This window comes from Pochonia chlamydosporia, chromosome 3 (assembly GCF_001653235.2).
Source record: "Pochonia chlamydosporia 170 chromosome 3, whole genome shotgun sequence".
Classification (NCBI taxonomy): Eukaryota; Fungi; Ascomycota; class Sordariomycetes; order Hypocreales; family Clavicipitaceae; genus Pochonia; species Pochonia chlamydosporia.
In genome coordinates, this window is record NC_035792.1 from 660,220 (window position 1) to 679,154 (window position 18,935).

At 49.9% G+C, this 18,935-nt stretch overlaps 8 protein-coding genes across 8 annotated transcripts; 2 read left to right on the forward strand and 6 right to left on the reverse strand.

Moving 5' to 3' along the window:
* Positions 1–3,343: 3,343 nt before the first annotated feature.
* On the reverse strand, positions 3,344–4,081 carry VFPPC_04112 (amidotransferase domain-containing protein; the record flags this gene model as incomplete). Its single annotated transcript, XM_018283514.1, has 3 exons — positions 3,344–3,766; positions 3,815–4,010; positions 4,074–4,081. 3 exons carry the CDS (start codon positions 4,079–4,081, stop codon positions 3,344–3,346), a joined length of 627 nt encoding a protein of 208 aa, XP_018144610.1.
* A 1,253-nt stretch (positions 4,082–5,334) lies between these two features.
* VFPPC_04113 (CorA family metal ion transporter) lies at positions 5,335–7,233 on the forward strand (the record flags this gene model as incomplete). Its single annotated transcript, XM_018283515.1, has 3 exons — positions 5,335–5,927; positions 6,020–7,036; positions 7,089–7,233. 3 exons carry the CDS (start codon positions 5,335–5,337, stop codon positions 7,231–7,233), a joined length of 1,755 nt encoding a protein of 584 aa, XP_018144611.1.
* Positions 7,234–7,354: 121 nt separating this feature from the next.
* On the reverse strand, positions 7,355–8,533 carry VFPPC_13574 (hypothetical protein; the record flags this gene model as incomplete). Its single annotated transcript, XM_018291349.1, has 1 exon — positions 7,355–8,533. The coding sequence occupies one exon, from the start codon at positions 8,531–8,533 to the stop codon at positions 7,355–7,357; it is 1,179 nt and encodes a 392-aa protein (XP_018144612.1).
* Positions 8,534–9,295: 762 nt separating this feature from the next.
* Positions 9,296–10,108, reverse strand: VFPPC_04114 (nad dependent epimerase protein; the record flags this gene model as incomplete). Its single annotated transcript, XM_018283516.1, has 1 exon — positions 9,296–10,108. The coding sequence occupies one exon, from the start codon at positions 10,106–10,108 to the stop codon at positions 9,296–9,298; it is 813 nt and encodes a 270-aa protein (XP_018144613.1).
* An 836-nt stretch (positions 10,109–10,944) lies between these two features.
* On the reverse strand, positions 10,945–12,626 carry VFPPC_04115 (choline oxidase; the record flags this gene model as incomplete). Its single annotated transcript, XM_018283517.1, has 2 exons — positions 10,945–12,326; positions 12,386–12,626. The coding sequence occupies 2 exons, from the start codon at positions 12,624–12,626 to the stop codon at positions 10,945–10,947; spliced, it is 1,623 nt and encodes a 540-aa protein (XP_018144614.1).
* Positions 12,627–13,276: 650 nt separating this feature from the next.
* VFPPC_04116 (aldehyde dehydrogenase) lies at positions 13,277–14,835 on the forward strand (the record flags this gene model as incomplete). The annotated part of the gene is made up of 2 exons (XM_018283518.1): positions 13,277–13,442; positions 13,517–14,835. The coding sequence occupies 2 exons, from the start codon at positions 13,277–13,279 to the stop codon at positions 14,833–14,835; spliced, it is 1,485 nt and encodes a 494-aa protein (XP_018144615.1).
* A 133-nt stretch (positions 14,836–14,968) lies between these two features.
* On the reverse strand, positions 14,969–17,000 carry VFPPC_04117 (fungal specific transcription factor domain-containing protein; the record flags this gene model as incomplete). Its single annotated transcript, XM_022428382.1, has 4 exons — positions 14,969–15,695; positions 15,762–15,892; positions 15,953–16,242; positions 16,295–17,000. 4 exons carry the CDS (start codon positions 16,998–17,000, stop codon positions 14,969–14,971), a joined length of 1,854 nt encoding a protein of 617 aa, XP_022284447.1.
* Positions 17,001–17,530: 530 nt separating this feature from the next.
* Positions 17,531–18,929, reverse strand: VFPPC_04119 (amino acid transporter; the record flags this gene model as incomplete). Its single annotated transcript, XM_018283520.1, has 2 exons — positions 17,531–18,016; positions 18,249–18,929. The coding sequence occupies 2 exons, from the start codon at positions 18,927–18,929 to the stop codon at positions 17,531–17,533; spliced, it is 1,167 nt and encodes a 388-aa protein (XP_018144617.1).
* Between the last annotated feature and the right edge of the window lie 6 nt (positions 18,930–18,935).

Consider the following 18,935-nt stretch of genomic DNA (forward strand, 5'->3'; position numbering starts at 1 on the left):
TGTCGGGATTTCTGTCACAAATTCCTGGCGAGTGTGTGATTGCTGGGTATGGCACTGAAAGCTGGCTCACTACAGCGTAAGTGCACTCTGCATCTCCATCTTATGCGAATTCCTTCACTCTCGTGGCCGAGAGCCGCTTTCACAGTCCAGAACATTTCCACTTCTGATGCCCACCGGCATATCCAGTGGTGGATCTACCTTGGCATCACAGAAAGCTCCATATACCAGCGGAGATCAGAGTTTGAGACTCGTATCATGAACTCGAGTTTTCAAGGGACCATACTTTACATGGCACTTCCATAGCCAGACTTGCAAAATGGCCGAATATTCTGCGTTGAACTTGGATAAAAATGAAGCATCCCAAAGTTCTGTAGGCAGGGCATAGCTGCCTCTAATGTGCCCGCTCATTGACCAACTCGCCAGCGAACTCATAGCGGCAAGGCAGATGGAGTTGAACTGGCTACGGGACGAGAGACATCATGGACCATTCACAACGATAGCCGCGCTGTGCCTTGTGGCCCCTTTCCTCGTGTTGGATCGTAATGCAGGCGACCCCTGTGGGCCAAGGGTGTATCAGAAACCGAAATGACATTGAGCTTGAAGGCAATCCAGGCTATCAGTATTTCACCGCTCTACTGAAGAAAAGCAACTACCAAAAATCGGCACGATAGGGCCGGATACGACAGTCAACAATGCGAAACAACGGCACCAGGTCACAGATGAAAAAGCCTTGGAAAAATGCGAAATCCGAATTGGAACGCACCAGTCCGAGGTGGCATGGGATGATTGGAAAAATCAAAATACGAGCCACACTTGGGTGGCCAATTAGCCATCGACACCGATTCAAGCATGCCAGGGAGCCACAGGTCCATCTCACCACGTTGAGATTTTCCGCACTTGTCCGACTCTGGCCATTCAACACGCGACCCGCTGGTCCCCTTGTCACACATGCACAGTGTTGCGATCACCCTTTTTTTTTTTTTAAACAGTCAATGGCTCGACTTGATTGGTCACAGCACGGAGAGCATTGTGGTAAGATTATGTCCTGCATGTATGTCACCCCAACCCCGACCACGAGCGCAGGTGGGGTGCAGGTGCCAGTCAATCCAGTCCATCTGCTCTTTCTGCTTTTGCTCATTGCTGGTGATGCTTTGGCAATTGAGCAGGTTCCCCGCAATGTGCATCTCGCCCGAGCGGCTCAAATGCCAAGACAGCTCGGCAAGAGCCAGTGGTACCTACCTTCCCTTCAATGTCGCGCTTGGTCATGTCTGCCGTCTGGTCTGGTCGCCAATGGTCATGCATGACCAGACCTGACACCACCATCACGCTGATGGAATTTTGCACACTTGCTGACACATGCCCGTTGTGAAATTGCAGCCATGCAACCGACCAGTTGACACACCGGACCGCGATGCAAAATCTGGCAACTCGATACAAAGCTGGCGCTCTTTGGCAATATTGTGGCCGTCTGACGGATTCTTGTGCCCAATCGTCACCTCTATACCCCTGGCGGCTGAGGACCAGGTTCGGATCTGGACGCCGATTTTTGGACGGGCAACACGCCCCTTTTCTTTCTTTGCAAAGTCACCAACTGAGGCGCTGGGCAAAGTGCAAGCCATCACAGTCAGATCAAGCTGAACATGGTCCATAAACCAGAGTGCTGAGGCTTGGTCTCCTCAGACTTCCATCACGCGACCTCTTGCTAATTTGGCCCAAGGGAGCCCATGAATCCGCTATGTCGCACCTCCGCAGCCCATGTCTGAGGATTATTGAATCGACGGCAACCCCCAAACTCCAACCTACAGAAGAATAAAGATTAGCGCAGTCGTTCTGCCCCTGAGGCTAACCTTTCATGCCTCCCGCTTGCACTAGTCGAATAGGCAGTCCTCGACTCATCACAGCTTGGCTCTGATCTGTGCCGCCATGCTGAGCACCATTGAGCTTTAAAATTCCCGGTCACGATCAAGGGAGAGTCCCCTTCCTATTACATGGCCTTGCTTGCAGATAAGAATATGCAGCGGGAGTTCACTTGCCGAGTTTTGCGGTCCAGTCTCGGCGGATGCCTGAGAGACTCAAGGGCAGCGTGTAGGTGTGTGAGTTCTAAGCTGGTGAAGTATATTGACGATCCGTTGATGGATTTCTTGTGCTTCTTTCAGCCGTGCTGTGTTATGCAGATCGTGCTGTCTGTCCCACGTCGGCCATCAGGGCATTCTCAAACAGCTTGTCAGCATTATGTCAAGCATCAGAGTAACCAAGCAAGTCTCACACACTTTGCAGGGCTTTCTCAGGGCATAATCCTTCAAGCCAATATCACGTAATTGCTGTGAGGATTACCGACTAGCCTGGACTAGTTGCCTGCTGGGAAGAAACCTAAGCTTGCGCCCATCGAACTCCACGCCGTACTTGTAACTTCCAAACAATTCTGATGACTTCATCTGGCCAAGCTTGAATGGCTTCATCAAGTCGTACATATCTACTGGAGACCTTTGGCAACTTGTACTCACATTGAGATCCATACAACTAAAGTCTTTTTCGGGACCTTGGCCTTGGCATTCATCTTGCCCCTGGGCTACCCGAGTCCCGCCAGCATGCCACAAGCCACATTCTCAGGTGCCAGACCCTTCAAATACCTGACTTGACTCGATTGAACTAATTAACCCCTGGAAGATTCAGACCCAAGTCTGGGGCCGGCCTAGGCCATACTACTTTTGTCATGACATTTTTATTTTCTCGACTGAGAAGTGGAATAGTTCGATAGCACGGGTCTTGGCTGAAATGAGCCCCGTAATTTCATGCACCTGTTGCTGCCCGATTTCCCAGATGGGCCATCGAATGCTTCTTTGAAATCAGACGGATGGGGCCTTTTGGCTGAGATGCCGTTGGCGCCGAAATGCTTAATTGGTGCTGGAGTTTTGACCCGATTGGTGGAGAGAAGGCTCGTATGGTAGGTAGTGTCGTCCATGTTGAGGCAAAGTGACACGATGAGAAGCTTCATGAAATTGTCATCTTTAGTCTTGAACCAGAGGGGAAAGTGACATGCATTTTCTCCTGAAGTTACCATTCCCCTTTCTCTTCTTTACATACCAGGTAGGCGGATGAAGAAAAGCACTTGACCTATACCATACAAAGGGCATTAAGGCGGAAGCAATGGTAACTCACGTTTAAAAAGGTTGGTGCTATAACCACATCGGAAGACTCTTCACTCCACAAAACAGGCCCAGGAAATAACCTCTATGCACGTCAATAGGCATAAAATACATCCAGAAATAGCAAGAGTATATATTCGTATCTGTAACCGTACCAACGAGTAGAGAGCAGACATCCTAAAGCCATATCGCACCAACTACCTCCCATCCGTATAATCCACCTCTCTGCCAACCCAACTCCCTCCGTTGACCAAAAACCCAAGCAACTCCCTTCTATCCCCCCAAAACTCCTCCACAAACGCCGTCCCCAAATCCAACCCATTCAACAAGGCACCACTAGTCCAAAGCTTACCATCTCGCACCCACCGCTTCTCAACCCACTTCACATCCGGCGCCTTCTCCCTCAACATCTCCAGTATAAATCGCGGTCCCGTGGCCCTCTTTCCGGAGAGTAGACCCGCACGAAGGGGTACTTCCACGCCGCCGCAGACGGTGATGAATGCCGTGCAGGAGTCGTATGTCTGGCGGACGAAGGCGAGTTCTGTTTCGGACGGTTCGTAGCCGACCTTGTGAGCGCCGATAAGCGCTATATCCAGGGGTGGGCAGTTTGCAAAGGAGTGCTGTGGAGTTAGCTTTTGTTGCGAGTTTGTAGATTGTGGTAGATTTACAGTTGGTGTTATGTTGAGGCCGGAAGTGAGGCTATTCTGGCCGGGAGGTCCTTTTTCAGAAACCCATATGAATTCCATGTCCATTGCTTGGGATTTCATGGCTGCGGAGAATAAGACGTCGGGCATGTCTGCGGTGAAGGACTTGCTTAGGCCGTGGAAGAGGTCTACTGGTGCTATGTCGAGGAGTTCAGTGACGCTGTGTGCGGGATGTTAGATTTGATATGTTTGTTTGTGTGTGGTTGGTTCATGAGTTTGGTACTTGCCCATTCATGAGGATGACGCCAATCCGGATAGGACGATCGGGGTTGGACAAGCTGAAAGACATCTTTTGAATTTGATTTCAAATTTGATTTGAGTTTGATATGCGTGGGTTTTTATTGTGCTTGCGGGGGTGTTTTCAGAGTTGGTGGTGATGGCTTCATTTATAGATGGCGTACGGAGTACATCCGAAGTGTCCCGGTTATAGGTACCGCACGCGCGTCAGTTGCGTAGGTTGGGAAACTAGTTGTTTGTGCCAATGAGCTTATTGGTTCTGTTCTACTTATGGCTTTGATTCATTGTTTGGGCTTGCAGTTGTTTGAAAAGCTGGTTGGAGAGTGTAGAATGGTTGGCTTGAGATCGGTATGGGTGATGGGACGGCTTATGATGATGCGGTCAAAAGATGAAGGATATTCTAAAGATGACTATCATTCGAATAATGAAATTATATGAGGCTATCAATGATTTGAAACTGAAACTCTTTTGCAAATGTCCACAAAGATGTTAGCGTGAGTCGATGGAGTGTATCATGTAGCAGATTCCTTGGAGATGAAAGATACAGCACTTTAAGAGGCAACAAAACAAAGCAAGAAATATAACAACAGAAAAGATACTCATATAAATAAATACTTCTCTACATGCTTAAACTTAATCCATCTTGGCTGTCCTTCGACATTCCGCCCGAGCAGCAAAATACACGGCAAGTGTAGGGTAGCTAGTTTTTGACCAGCTGTTGGAGCTTGCGCAATCGACTTGAACTCAACAACAACAACACGACGGCACGACAGCTCTTTTTCTATCTTCCTTGTTTTGCCGGACAGTCCAATTCCACAGACATCATCCAATGCACATCATACGATCACACTCATAAATCACAAAGGCTGCTCTGCCACCTCCGACTGGTGACTACATGAGGCAGCCGTGGCTTACACTGACTACCGTCATTGGTGCGTGGGTCTGAAAACGTGGTACCTTCCTTAACGTCATCAATTGGTGTGAAACGCGGGTTGGAGATGATCAGGGCTGATCGCCATCCTGTCCTCGCATTTCAGCTTGACCACCACAAAAACAGGAACACGAGACTGTGGCCATGATTCCCGACTTACGTTGTCGAGGCGCTCTTGCGCACTTATAGCAAGCAGCCTGGACGAATTTAATGTTGCGTCAAGCCATAGCAAGCGCTGCGTCGTGATACTTCATTTTGAAGCTACTTCATCATTTGCATTGAGACTCAATAATTGCACCAGCATACCTACAAAGCCATGACCTCAGAGAAGAAATCCGACGAGGAAAAAGCCTCGCCAGACCCTCCACGACCTCGAACATCGTCCGACCTCCGCGTTACATACGACCTTGGCATCAACACGCAGAATCTCTCGCCACGCGGTGCCGAGACGCGCAAACGCTCATCTCGCTCCGACACGGACATCTATCGCGAACCGTTCTCACCTGTGCTTCTTCGTCGCCGCACCTCCCGCGCCGGGACATTCAAAACCATTGACGACTGCGATGAGTTTGACACATATGGCGCGTTGCCGGGCTGGCAGCCTGGTTCTGAGCCCGGATACGATCCCGAACTGCCTGATGGCGGGCACGCATCTATGCCTACACTCAGTGCGGAGTGTGACATAACCGTGGTGGACTTCTCGTTGGAGCGCATGGTGAAGCGGCAATTTGATAATGATACGTTTATTGCGTTTCTGGAGAAGCCAAAGGAGAGCTGGGCAAAGTGTAGGTGGATCAATGTGAATGGCTTGAGCTGGGATGTTATTCAGGCGGTGGGAACGAAGAAGGGGTTGCATAAGCTTGCGCTGGAGGATATAATGAATGTGCGGAATAGAACCAAGGCTGACTGGTAAGTTTTGCTGTGAAGGAAGTTGACAAGCATGTTTGCGAAACGAATCATCCAGTTTCTTGTGCCTGCTTCTAACTGCGAATGTGAGACAGGTACCCGAACCATGCCTTCATCATTATGACTCTTCAGAAGCTAGTACACATTGTGGACGATGACAGCAGTTCGACCTCTTCAAGCAGCAACCGAACTTACTCGACTATCAAGCAGTGGTTCAAAAGCCTTGGCCGTAAGCCGCCAAAACAAAGTGAAATGGACCCAGAGCATCACATCCGCGATGCAAATGGCGCCCCAATCCTATCAGACGGCTCAACTCTCCAAGAAACACACATGATGCGCTCCATCCAGCGGTACCACGCTTCCGGAAACGAAGCCCGCACCGAATACATGGAGCGTCACTCGTCTCTCGCACCGTACAACATGGCCGTCTCAGCCGAACAAGTCTCCATCTTCCTCACCAACGACAATACCGTGATATCCTTCTTCGAGACCTCCGCAGAAGACGTTGAGCGCCCAATCGTCACCCGTCTCTCCACACCAGGCACCATCCTCCGCGAATCTTGCGACGCCTCCCTTCTCGTGCAAGCCATCATCGATGCCATCATCGATCTCGCCATCCCCCTGACAGCGGTGTACACCGACATCCTCGGCGACATAGAGCTCGATGTGCTCACGTCGCCCAGCATCAGGCAATGCCGCCTCCTGTACATATGTATCAGCGAAATCAACAAAATGCTCCGCTACCTCAACCCCATAGACAACCTCGTCAACGTCCTCCGCGACCACCGCACCTACATGTCGCAGGAACAGGCAACCAGGGAATTGGAAAATCCAGCCAGCGGCGTCATCGTCACACCACTTACCCATACGTACCTGGGCGACGTGTTGGATCACTGCATCATCATCACAGAGGCAATGGGCCAGCTGAAACAGAGCTCGGAGAATCTGATCAATCTCATATTCAACACTATTTCAGCGAACCAGAGCTCATCGATGCAGCAGTTGACCATGGTGACCATCATTTTCTTGCCATTGACATTCATCACTGGATTTTTTGGACAAAATTTCGCAGAGGAGGGGTTTCCGGAGATTCATCACGGGATATGGTACTTGTAAGTTGATTTGCCTCCTGAGCTTTGTGAGTTGTTGCTGATACTGGACTAGTTGGGCGTGTGCTGTCCCGACCGCCTTGGCAACCATGATTATTCTCATGCGGGAAATGATTTATGCGTGGTTTGTAAAGGTTGTGCAGAGGCAGCGCATCTTGTCGAGCCGGAAGAAGAAGAAGAGGCGGCCGAGGAGGCTGTAGGTCCATGAGCAGATTTGTATATTACGCAGTATTTCTGAAAGCACAACTTCAAGCAATGTATAAATGTGAACAAGGTAACTATGTGATATAACGCTACACGATTGCGAACTCAGTATTGACACTACATTACCTCTTCCCCATTGTTTCTACACTCGATGATGATCTTGTCCCACTCTTTGCACAGTTCCTCATCCATCCCCAGCGCCTGCATCACCTGCTTCCGATGACAAGACTCATCCACGCTTTCATCCATGCGATAACTGCAATTCAGCCGATCAATCTCCCCTACCAGCTGCTTAAAAGGTTCGGGAGCCAACGACACAGCCTTTCCAAGCGCCAATACCAACTCCGTCCACAATCGCGACGTGGCCAACCCATCCTGAGGATGCAATGCGCATCGAAAAGACGCAACAGCACAAGAAGAGGCGTTGCTATCTTCCGCATCGTCATCGTCGTATATGTATAGCGCAAATGCCAGTGCATTTTGGTGTCGATCGCGAAGCGCACCAGGTAGACGGCGGAGGTTGGGACACGCCCACAGTCTGCGCAGACACCCGAGCGCGACGGTATCCTTCATTTCCGAGGGAAGATGTGAATTCATAATTCCTTCTAGTAGCGGATCTAGGAATATACTGGTATCAGTGTGGCGGAGGCGACATGTTGCTGTGATGGAGGAAGCCGTCACGGTTTTGGGGTGGACGATTGAGTCGCAGTCTTGGTTACGGAGAGGAACCAGCAAGTCCTGTTCGGTGAGCCATACCAGTGTTGCTAGTTTCTTGGCCTGGACGAGCGTGAAGGTGTCGCGATGGAGTGCTATTTTGAACTTGCACGTTAAGTTGATATGGATGCGGGTTGAGTTTCGTATGGTCTCGAGGCATTTGTCCATGGGGGAGGTGTTACGTAGTTCGTCTTCGCTGATAAGCGGACTACGCAGTCGGACACCACACCAGTCATAGTCTTTGGGGCTGCTTGCGGATGCGTGTGCCGTTTGAGAGGGCTGTAATACCCAGGAGTTGAAGCGAGCGGACTGCCATGATCGCTCTGTGAGGTGCGCTTCGTTGTGGCGGATGATGACGCTCTTGTCAGCTTTGGATAAGACGGCCTTGCATTGGTAGAGGGCCTCGGACGAAGGGTCATCGGTTTGGGACGGACATGCCCATTTGTGATTTGAGTCGATGTTCTCAGCATCGCTGGACGGGTTGCCCGTGTTGTAGATTTGGTCTTCTTTTTCTATGGCCACGAGAAACTCAAACTCGACTGAGACATTGAGAAGTGTGCCCCCGGTGGTTGAAAAAGTCATGACGATTGCGATTTATTGTGAATCTACGGGGCCTGGTGTGATTTCTGCCTGATCAAGATCGAGATGCTGGTTCTATATATGAATGGGGGGTGGTACAGACCCGATTGCGCAGGTCTGGTGAAACGCGAGGTGAACTGGTCGGCTTGGTAGGACAACTTGAATGGCTTGAGCTTATTGGTGAAATGGCAAAGTTGGTTTCTGTTGACGGTCTCGTCTCTGCGAACTGGGCAGCCTGGGGACAAGGATGACGTGAAATGCATGGCGTAGTGTGACAGGTGAGGATGGTGAATACGATGGCATCCTGGGCCGGTTTTGTCATGATTCAAAGATGGGAGACGCAATTAGATACGATATTGAGGTGGGACGGAGGCGTTTTGTCTGTTGTGGTTACGTAGAATGGGTGTATGGCGCCAGTCAAACGGGTTATGTATTTTCGTGTTTTCATTGACCGTGTTTGCATTTCGTTTGAAATGACGACGTGAACAAGGTGAATGGAAGGTGTGTAGGCATAACATATGGAGGGGGAACTGGGTCAACTTTTACCATTGACTCTTCACACGAGATGAAAGTCTATGCTGACTGAACTGAAGGAGGAAATTAATTAACCTCTCCCTACTCACCTGACACAGCAATATTGAAGGTCGGGCGACGACATGGGCATCACTGAGCAAGAGAGCTAAAACAACAACATCCTCGCACTCGCTTGAAGTGGCCAAGTGGAACGTATAACCACGAGAGTCAAACTCATCACAGCAATTCATCTTAGTTAATATTTAATCTTTTTGCTATTGCCGTTGTAACAAAGTTTGGCAAAAGCACCTTTCTTGCCGCCTCAAAAAGCTGTGACTTGAGCATCTGAACAGTCTTTCCTTTAAGTTCATCCGCTTCATTCACCCACGGAAACTCCATGTCTGGGACCGGCTTCCCCAAGAATTCACATAGAGGCGCCCAGCCATCACCCATCTTGTACACCAACAAGTTATCAGGCAGTACCATCTCTTGAATCTGGCGATGATGTCTGTCGTATACCTCCCTTGCATTTTGACGAATCTCATCCACGCTATTCGCCGCAAAGAAACCCAGAGCCACTTTCCGCGTCACTGCGATGCTGGAAACACCAATAGTCGGCTGCACATAGGAAGCAAAAAAGTTGGCTAGCGGGCTCCAAAGGCCTTTTAGGAGTGTTTCGTCTAAGCTTTTGTACCAGGCGTCGTAGTCGCGGATGACGAGAATCACCTTTGCCTCTGGATATGCTTGGATGAGCTGTGGAGCAAACAGGCTGGCGACCTCGGTTGCGGCTTCGGAATTACCAAAGACTTTATCCCAGTCACCTCGCGTCATCTCCTTCTTGCGGTCGTATGTTTTGAGTGTTGGGAATGAGCCGTCCGCGGCACGATTGATGATGGGGTGGTGGTCTTCGACATTTGGCGTTCGCAAAGAGTGGTATACATTTTGGTAGCCCAGTATTGTGAGAGCTTCGGCGATGGAAAGAGTAGCTGTACGTGGCAAGCCGACTGAGAGGACCTTCATTTCACGTTGGGCTTGCGGTTGAGTTGTTTCGTTTGAGGCTTCCATGATAGCGGACCTGGGCTCTATTCGTCGGTATTTCGCTTATGGGAAGTTTCGGATCAGAATTCCGAATTCTGTACCGCTTTGTTTGCTCTGTAACTAGAAGCAATGTGTTCCCTCGTTGAACGCCGAAGAAGTTGCCCGAGTGTTGTCTGGGTCTGGTGAACTTCTTTCAAGGTGACAGGCCAGCTTGATTATAAGCAACAGCAACCCAATTATGGTCGGTCGGATGGCGCATTGTACCTTGCAACGAAACACACAACCTACCAATGTAAAGTGTGTTCGTGGGCGCCTTTTACATTTGTAAAACATGTACATCACATTGTACGGCCCGTCGCTCGGCCCGACTATGTCACTATCCGCGACTTGTTCAATGAAAATAGTCTAAAAGAAACCCAAACCGCATCCGGGTATTAACAAAGGCCAGGCATCATTTCTCATGACTCGCTGGACTATTGGGTGGTCTGTGGAATTGATGGTTGCGGCATTCCTCGCGCCGTTGTGGCTTTGGAATGCGCCAGGGACTGAGCATCGTCACATTCCTCATGTCACGGTCTCCCGCTACTTTTCCAAGCCAGTGAAAAAAACACACACACAATCGAATTAAAAAGGGCATAGATATTCCCAGCGTTGTGTAAAAGCGAGAAACTCGTGGCTGAAGAAGCAGGGTACACGGGGTATGACACGCGATAGGTGAGACTTGTTTATTGCTGATCTCTGCATTCGGAAGTCTGCATGTAGGAGCCTTTGGAAGATTTTCTCTCTTTGATTTCCAGTTTACCATGAGGTAACTAATGCTGGATTGGCTAAGTAAATGAACCTGAATCACTCCATTCATGAATCTACAGCCGAGGGCTCAACCCAGTCCAGCCAGCATCCTCAGCAATCAATTCTGCCGCTCTCTCGCCAACCGCCAAAACAGTCAACATCAAGTTCACCGAGATCATGATTGGAAAGACACTAGCATCAGCAATTCGCAAGTTCCTGACACCACGCACTCTCAGTCGCGAATCAACCACCGCCATTGGATCCTTCTTGACATCGCCCATCTTCGCAGTACATGCAGGATGGTAAATGGTGCATGCAACCGACCGGGCATACTTGTTGAGATCTTCGTCCGAAGTGATGTGCGGCCCAGGAGCAACTTCTCGCTTGATGTGACTCTTTAACGGTTGTGATTCTGCCATCTTTCTCGCCGCCTTGATACCCGCCACAATAACTTCTGCATCGTAGCCTTCAGGATCCTCAAAATATTTAAAGTCGAGAGCCGGCATCTCCTGGGGATCATTGGACTTTAGATACAACCGCCCAGAAGTTTGCGTACGCAGCGCCACTGGTAGGAAACAGAAGGGATTCTTTGGTCTGTCATAGCCCAGCTTCGAGGTCTCATCGCACAAGTCTAGGGCCCACATGTGCAACAGGATATCTGGAATGCTTCCGTCGTCGCCAGCCCAGTTGAATGGCTTGTGCCGCAGGAAAGCTAACACGTCTGAGTGTGTGGCGGTCGTCTTTGGAGCCGGTTCATGAAGATCGTACACCACCACCGAACTAGGGTGGTCCTGGAGATTTTGGCCGACACCAGGGATATCCTTAACAACCGATATATTGACAGAATCAAGGTGTTCTTTAGGGCCGAGTCCCGAGAGAAGCATAAGCCGTGGCGTGTCAATGGCGCCTGCGCAAAGAATAATTTCTGATGTGGCGCGAACGGTATGCTTTGTCCCTGCTTTTGTAACAACGTCAACGCTTACGGCGGTGTCGCCTTGCACGTTGACTCGTGTTACCCATGAATTCGTCAAGATGGTGAGATTCTGTCGCTGAGTCTGCCCAGATAGAATGGGGTGGATGTACGACACACTCGCGCTGCCTCGCCATCCGTTATCCGGGTTGTAAGACAATGGAGTCCAGCCGACGCCTTGGGTAAGACCACCAGACGAGGCAATGTTCTTGTTGAAGTTCTTGACAAAGGGGAGATCAAGGGCGCGGTGTGCCGATAGAACCCAGTCCTTGCTCAGTTGGTTTTGATCACGGGGGTGAGCTGATGGGTATGTTCTAACGAGAAGTTGGTCCTGCAGACGATTGAATAGCTCGAATGACCAGCCGTCGCAGCCTAGTTTCTGCCAACTGTACGTGTCGTACTCTGGCGTTCGGAATGATACCATGTCATTGTGACTGGAACAGCCTCCAAGAATTTTTGCCCTTGAGTGGATGATGTTGCTATTTCCTATAGTCCCCTTAGTATAAGTGGTTGAATCTGTGAGTTTCTGTTGTGTGTTGGCTTACCCATTGGTTGCTCAACTGTCGTGTATCTCAACTCCAGGTCAGTTCCCTGCATTTGCACGCGATCTTTAAGGATCAATGCGCGATTGTCCCCGACATCACTGGGGCCGGCTTCTATGACTAGTATTCGCTTTTCGGGAACATAGCCTGAGAGGCGATTGGCAATCACGCATCCTGCTGTTCCGCCGCCAACAATGACATAGTCAAAGTGGCTTTGTTCAGGGAGACTGTCTACTGTTGTCATGACTGTAGGCAACAACTTTGGCACCAACTGTATTGGGCGGGTAACGAAATAATGCGTTGATATGATGATTCTTAGTTAATTATTGTCTAAATAACTGTCCTTATATTGCTAGTAGCTAGCTCAAGTGGTGTTGAAGCTGTGAGCCGTAAGCCACCAACTTTGATTATCCTAATGGGGAAATTTTGCCAAAGAGACGCCACAAACACCATTTCCCCAGAAGTCCCGGCAACAGGTTCCAGATCAGCGTCGTCATATGGCTCTTCGTTAATTCCGCTCTGGTAATATTGGATTATGAAGCGGGGATGTTGGAACTGCATGGAGAAAGTGAACTCGGCTGACCTACTTTGTTCCCTCTCAAGGATCAAACAGTAACAAGAAGATGAGCATCGTCTCTGCCCCGCCCATGGAAACTCCATCCACTGTCGACAAGATAGGAAAATCGGAGTTGCGGAATGACTTGACTGCAATCCGGGATGGATCGTTTAGCAAAGATGTCTTTTGCTGTATGGGGAAAGTAGAATGTAGGCTATGTGACACGACTGTGGTCGAATATAGTAATTCTTGCCGGCGAGCTATGTCTCGATAATACCCCATGTTTCCGCAATTCCATCCTCATGAAAAATAAGCCTTTGGTCAACTAAACCGTCATCATGGCGTTGTCTCAGACTATCACTACTCCCACCGTTACGTACGAGCAGCCGCTTGGACTGTACATCGACGGGAGATGGGTCAAGGGCGTTAATGGAAGCGTCTTCGAAACCATCAACCCAGCCACTGAGGAACCCATCGTCTCTGTCCATGAAGCCACGGCCGAGGGTAAGTTGATGGTGCAAAAAGTGCAGCGGTAATTGTGGTATAACTGGTATGATCTAACCTTCAATTGTATGTAGATGTCGACCTCGCAGTTGCAGCAGCCCGTAAGGCCTTCAACGGCGTTTGGCGTCAGACAACCCCAACGGCACGCGGCGTACTGCTGTCTAAACTGGCCGATTTACTAGACGAGCAGGCTGATACCCTTGCTTCCATCGACGCACTTGACAATGGCAAAGCTATCGCCATGGCCAAGGTTGATGTGCAAATGGCGTCTGGCTGCCTCCGGTACTACAGCGGCTGGGCAGACAAGATTCACGGCAAGACCATTGACACCGACCCAGATACGTTCAACTATACTCGACACGAGGCCATCGGTGTCTGCGGCCAGATCATTCCATGGAACTTCCCTCTCGTCTCGTGGGCGTGGAAGATCGGTCCTGCTCTAGCCGCAGGCAACACTGTCGTCATGAAGACGGCCGAACAAACACCGCTTTCCGCTTTATACGCCACCACGTTGGTAGAAAAGGCAGGCTTCCCAGCAGGAGTAGTCAATACTCTCTCCGGCTTTGGCAAGGTCGCCGGTGCAGCCATCGCCTCACATCCAGGTATCGACAAAGTGTCCTTCACTGGCTCGACAGATGTAGGGAGAAGCATTCTCCAAGCGTCTTCCAAGTCAAACATCAAGAATCTCACCCTTGAGTTGGGCGGAAAATCTCCCAACATCATCTTCAACGACGCAAACCTCGATGACGCCATTCACTGGGCACACTTTGGCATCTTCTACAACCACGGGCAGGTGTGCTGCGCGGGGACCAGGATCTACGTCCAGTCCGGCATCTACGACAAGTTCGTCAAGGCCTTCAAGGCCAAAACATCAGACATAGTTGTCGGCGATCCATTTAGCGCGGATACATTCCAAGGACCGCAGATTAGTAAAGCGCAGTTTGACCGGATTATGGGCTACATCCAAAGTGCCAAGGACGATGGAGCGACGGTCGAACTGGGTGGCCGGCGTCACGGGGAGAAGGGCTATTACATCGAGCCCACTATTTTTAGTAACGTGAATAGCGGAATGAAGATTGTTCAGGAGGAAGTGTTTGGACCGGTTTGTGTTATTTGCAAGTTTGAGACGGAGGAGGATGTCATACAGGCGGGTAACGATACGTCGTTTGGACTTGCGGCGGCTGTGCATACGACGAACTTGAAAACGGCGATTCGTGTATCGAACCGTCTTAATGCCGGGACGGTTTGGGTTAATGGGTATAATATGATTAGTTATCAGGTGCCGTTTGGGGGATTCAAGGAGTCTGGTATTGGTCGTGAGCTTGGGAAGTATGCCTTGAATGAGTATACTCAGGTTAAGTCTGTTCGTATCAGGCTTGCTGACGGGATGTAACTGGTTAGTGGGGATGTAGTACAAGACAGGGTGCAACACTGTTGTTAAATTTGTGCAAAGATGTGTTCGAAGCTTTGTAGGATCTTTTTACGGCTCGCATATGACAGCTTAGCAGCTTGACTCAATGCCATGTCTAACCAAACAAATATTCACGCCCATCTGGTCCCCAATTCCCAACTATACTCCCCCACCAAATCTTAGAATCATTCCTGCTCACATCCTTCATCGCCCAAACCTCATCCAGAACCCCAGCCGCCTCCCTAAACATATTATACCTACACTTCCTGTACCACTCCTCACAGTACTCCTTGACAAACCTCCTCGAATACAAATCCATAGACTCCGCACCTGCAACAAATACCGGAAACAGGAGCTGTTTCTGCATATTCGACTCTGGTCTACAGCAACGTACACTATCCAAGAGCAGTCTTGACAACGAGGTGATTTCAGCTAACGGCGCTTCAGTTCTTCTATCCCACTTGAGAACGCGGGCAATGTACAGCAGCAGTGCGTATTTCCACGCATTACTGGCATTTTTGTAGTCGTGCCAGATTTGGATGAAGTCGCCGCCAGCTTCCATGCCTTGAGGGGTCATTTCTTCTTCCGTGTACTCTTGGATGCACTTCTCGAGTTCATGCACTGGTTCGATGGCGAAGGTGGCGTATTTCATTCTTGCTACCTGCTCTTTTTCGGAGGCTAGTTGGATTAGTTGTCGGAGATATTGGAACAACTGTTTTGGCACACCGGAGAGTGTGAAGATGTTCCATGCCGTGTCGTCATCGCAATCGAGGACGTAGTCGTAGTATGAAGAAGGGAAGACGGATGACGATCGAGCAAGAAGAGCGATACTACAATCCCACCTATACATGATATGTTAGTATCGCAATTCTGAGCCGCTACATAAGAGAAGCGAGACATGTACTCACCAAATAAACATTGCTAGCTGTGCGCGAAACCTTTGTGAGGGCTGTATAGCGCTCAAGCCGCCAACTGATTCAATCTTGCGATGCGCACTCAAAAGCCTCTCGTTCCACGGTCCAGTAGAGGATACTAGGGTCTAACAATGTGTTCCGGAGTTAGCGATCTTACAATGAGAGAGACGGTCAGGGTCACCTACATCTAAAGAAAACAAGATAAGTATAGTGTCTAATACGAGGCCCTTTTCCTTCTCGGGCCCTTCTAGTAACGCAACCGCGTTTAGTTGCGACGCAGATTGCTTGTACGAGGCTATTTGTTGAGCCGTTGCCTCGGACTGAGTATCCTCGTTCATCCTACTGACATGCTGTATAGATATCGCAAGTAGAGCGTGTTCCAAGTATTTGGGTCCTTGCGAAACATACCGTCTGCAACGAAAGGGATTTGCATAGAAGTCAAAGGTCAAAGGAAGGGAGCATAGCTCCGTATCATCTGGGAAAGTCGTTAGAGCAGCTCATCTTGGGTTGGAGCGAGAATGACTCACAGAGTGTAAGTAAATCGGAAGGACCAGAGTCCGGCACGGAGGGTGTCAAGGGAAATAATTGTGGTTGAGCATTGTGAGAAACAGTCGTTGCGATGGGCTGATCCAACCATGATGCTTCAGACGATAGCGGCAACAGAAGATCAGTGCCGTCGCTCTCGGAGAGCGTCTGATTCTGGCTAAAAGACGGGTAGAAGATGCTGCCCATACTATCCACACATTCGAATGGGTTTGCGACATGGCCGAGATCTCGAATATCCGTGGAACTGAGGGCCGAGTCCACATCCGTGACCACTGCAGGTGAAGCTTCGACACAAGCGCCAGGACTACCATCTGGTGCAAGACATCCAGGTGACGTTACAGCGCGTGGGGATGCTCCTGTCGAGCTTTTTGTCCCTTGGTTTCGTCGTCTTGGACTCCTAGCCTGTTTAAATATGAAGGCATAGTTTGTGGGTGTGGTAGACTCCCATTCCCGGTTTGAAGCCTTGATACTAATAGACTGGCCTTTGCGCTTTCCGCGGGACGTCACACCGGCAAGCCATTGCAGTTCTCGCGGATATCCTTGACAAATTTCAGAGCCTTTGTTACAAGTGTTGCACCGATGGCGAGTTCTGTCACAACGGCGCCGCGAGGCAGAGCAGTTGAAGCAGTCTACTGCTTCTCTCCGCCTGTGGCTTTGCTGGCTTTGAGAAACTTCAACTTGGCTCATGGTGCACGTCGAGTGATGCTCCTGGTGAAGGTTAAGTTTGAACAAATGTTCCTAGCCATGTGTGGCCGCGATGTGAACGTGTAGTCGTCGTGATGGGTTGTGTTTGGTGTAGCTTGCGGTTTCGGCACAACCAGATTGTCGGAACTGCTTCAACAGCAAAGCTGGAGCCTGAATGACAAAACAGCGTTCATTTGCCTTGGCAATGCGCTAGCTGTTATAATTCCTGGCCTAGACCTGCGTACTTATGAGCTCTCCAACTTTCATTCCCCGCTTCTCCGCAAAGCCATGTGCCACTGTTGAATCCATGACTTGGAGGGTGCCACACAACTCTGACAGCGGAATATGCCCGCCGTAAGTTTAGACCTCTTAGGGGTGGTGGGAAGTTCCTGGGTTCTGGCTTGATGGCTGTCACACATGATTGAAGCACTTAGATGAAGCGAATACTGTTACAGTACCTAGAATGTGAACACAACTCATGCAATGGTTGGATAGTAAAGTGAATAAAATGACCCTAATTAAATATATAACCGTCACTCTCTCTCCGAAGTAGTAGCATTACTCCCCTTCAACTCGGACCTGGCAATGGACCCTGTCTCCGGCACACCAGCAACATCCAACTCCGTCTCCAGAGCCGCCAAGCGCCTCTCATTCATCAACTCAACATTGATGCTAGGCCCCGTGAATTTACCTCTTTTGGTAGTAAACCACAAGATTATTACAAATCCCACGAGTCCAACACATACCACCGACACGTAGCTCATGTTCTCCTTTGTAACGGGCATAAAGATTGGGAAGCAATAAACTACGTCGAGAAAGACGACCCAGGCAATGGCGGTACCATTGATAACGGCGCCAAACTTACCGAGGTCAAAGTATCGTCTGGGTAGAACTTGGCTACGTCCTCTATACAGAAGGATTGCCTGTGGGATGACACAGGATGTTTGGAGAAACATGATTGCCGCGTTGACCATGGCTGAGAATGCGGTTGTTGAACCGAGGAAGATGAGTCCGTATAGCTGGAGGCTAATGTGTCAGTTTGTTCAACTGTACAAGCATAAAGGGAGGCTAGTTACATACCGAGACACACGTTGCGGTAAGAAGCATTGCATTCGAGGGCATCTCAAACACTGGATGCACTCGACTCCAAAAATGCGAGTATGGCAAAGCACCATCTCGAGATACTGCCCACAACGTACGAGAGCAAGTTGTGCCTGTCTATAGTTAGCCTACCAATGTTGACTTAGAAGCAGAAGCAGCAGAGAACAAATACGCACCAACAGCCACCAAACACCCGAAAAAGCAAAACGCAAACAACGCAAGCAGCGCAGAGGCAGCAGCATAAGAACCAGTCGCCTGGTAGTAAATCTCGAGCAACGGCAAGCCCGTTGCCGTGTTCAGCACAGCAGTAAGATCCGTGATAGAATAGAGCAAAGCAGCAGCAAACGGAAATGCCGTCAAGAGGCCCATAACCAGCGGATAAAGAATAACCTTGGGTACGTTCTTGGACGGGTTTGCAATCTCCTCGCAGAGATGAGCACCGCAATCGCTACCCAGAAACCCGTAGACGGCGTTGCTAATCGCCAGGACGAATGCGAAGCCCTGGCTCGACCAGCCGCTCTGGCTGGTGACGTCGGCGAAGATGAATGACGCAGGCGCATGGTGATGTCGACCTGTGACAAAGAGGGCGATGACCGTCGCAGTGAGTGTGCCGATTGACAGGAGAAAGATGAACTTGTTGAAGTACGGTAGCCATCTGGAGCCTAGGATGTTCAGCGCTGCGGCGAGCCAGATGAGTCCGGTGTACACTAGCCATTGCTGCCAGTTTGTTGGTGTGTAATCTGGATGCCAGATGGTGGCAATGGTTAGGATCATGGATGCGATGAAGTTTGCTGCTGAGCCGGAGGCGAGCCACCATCCGATGATGCTCATCCAGCC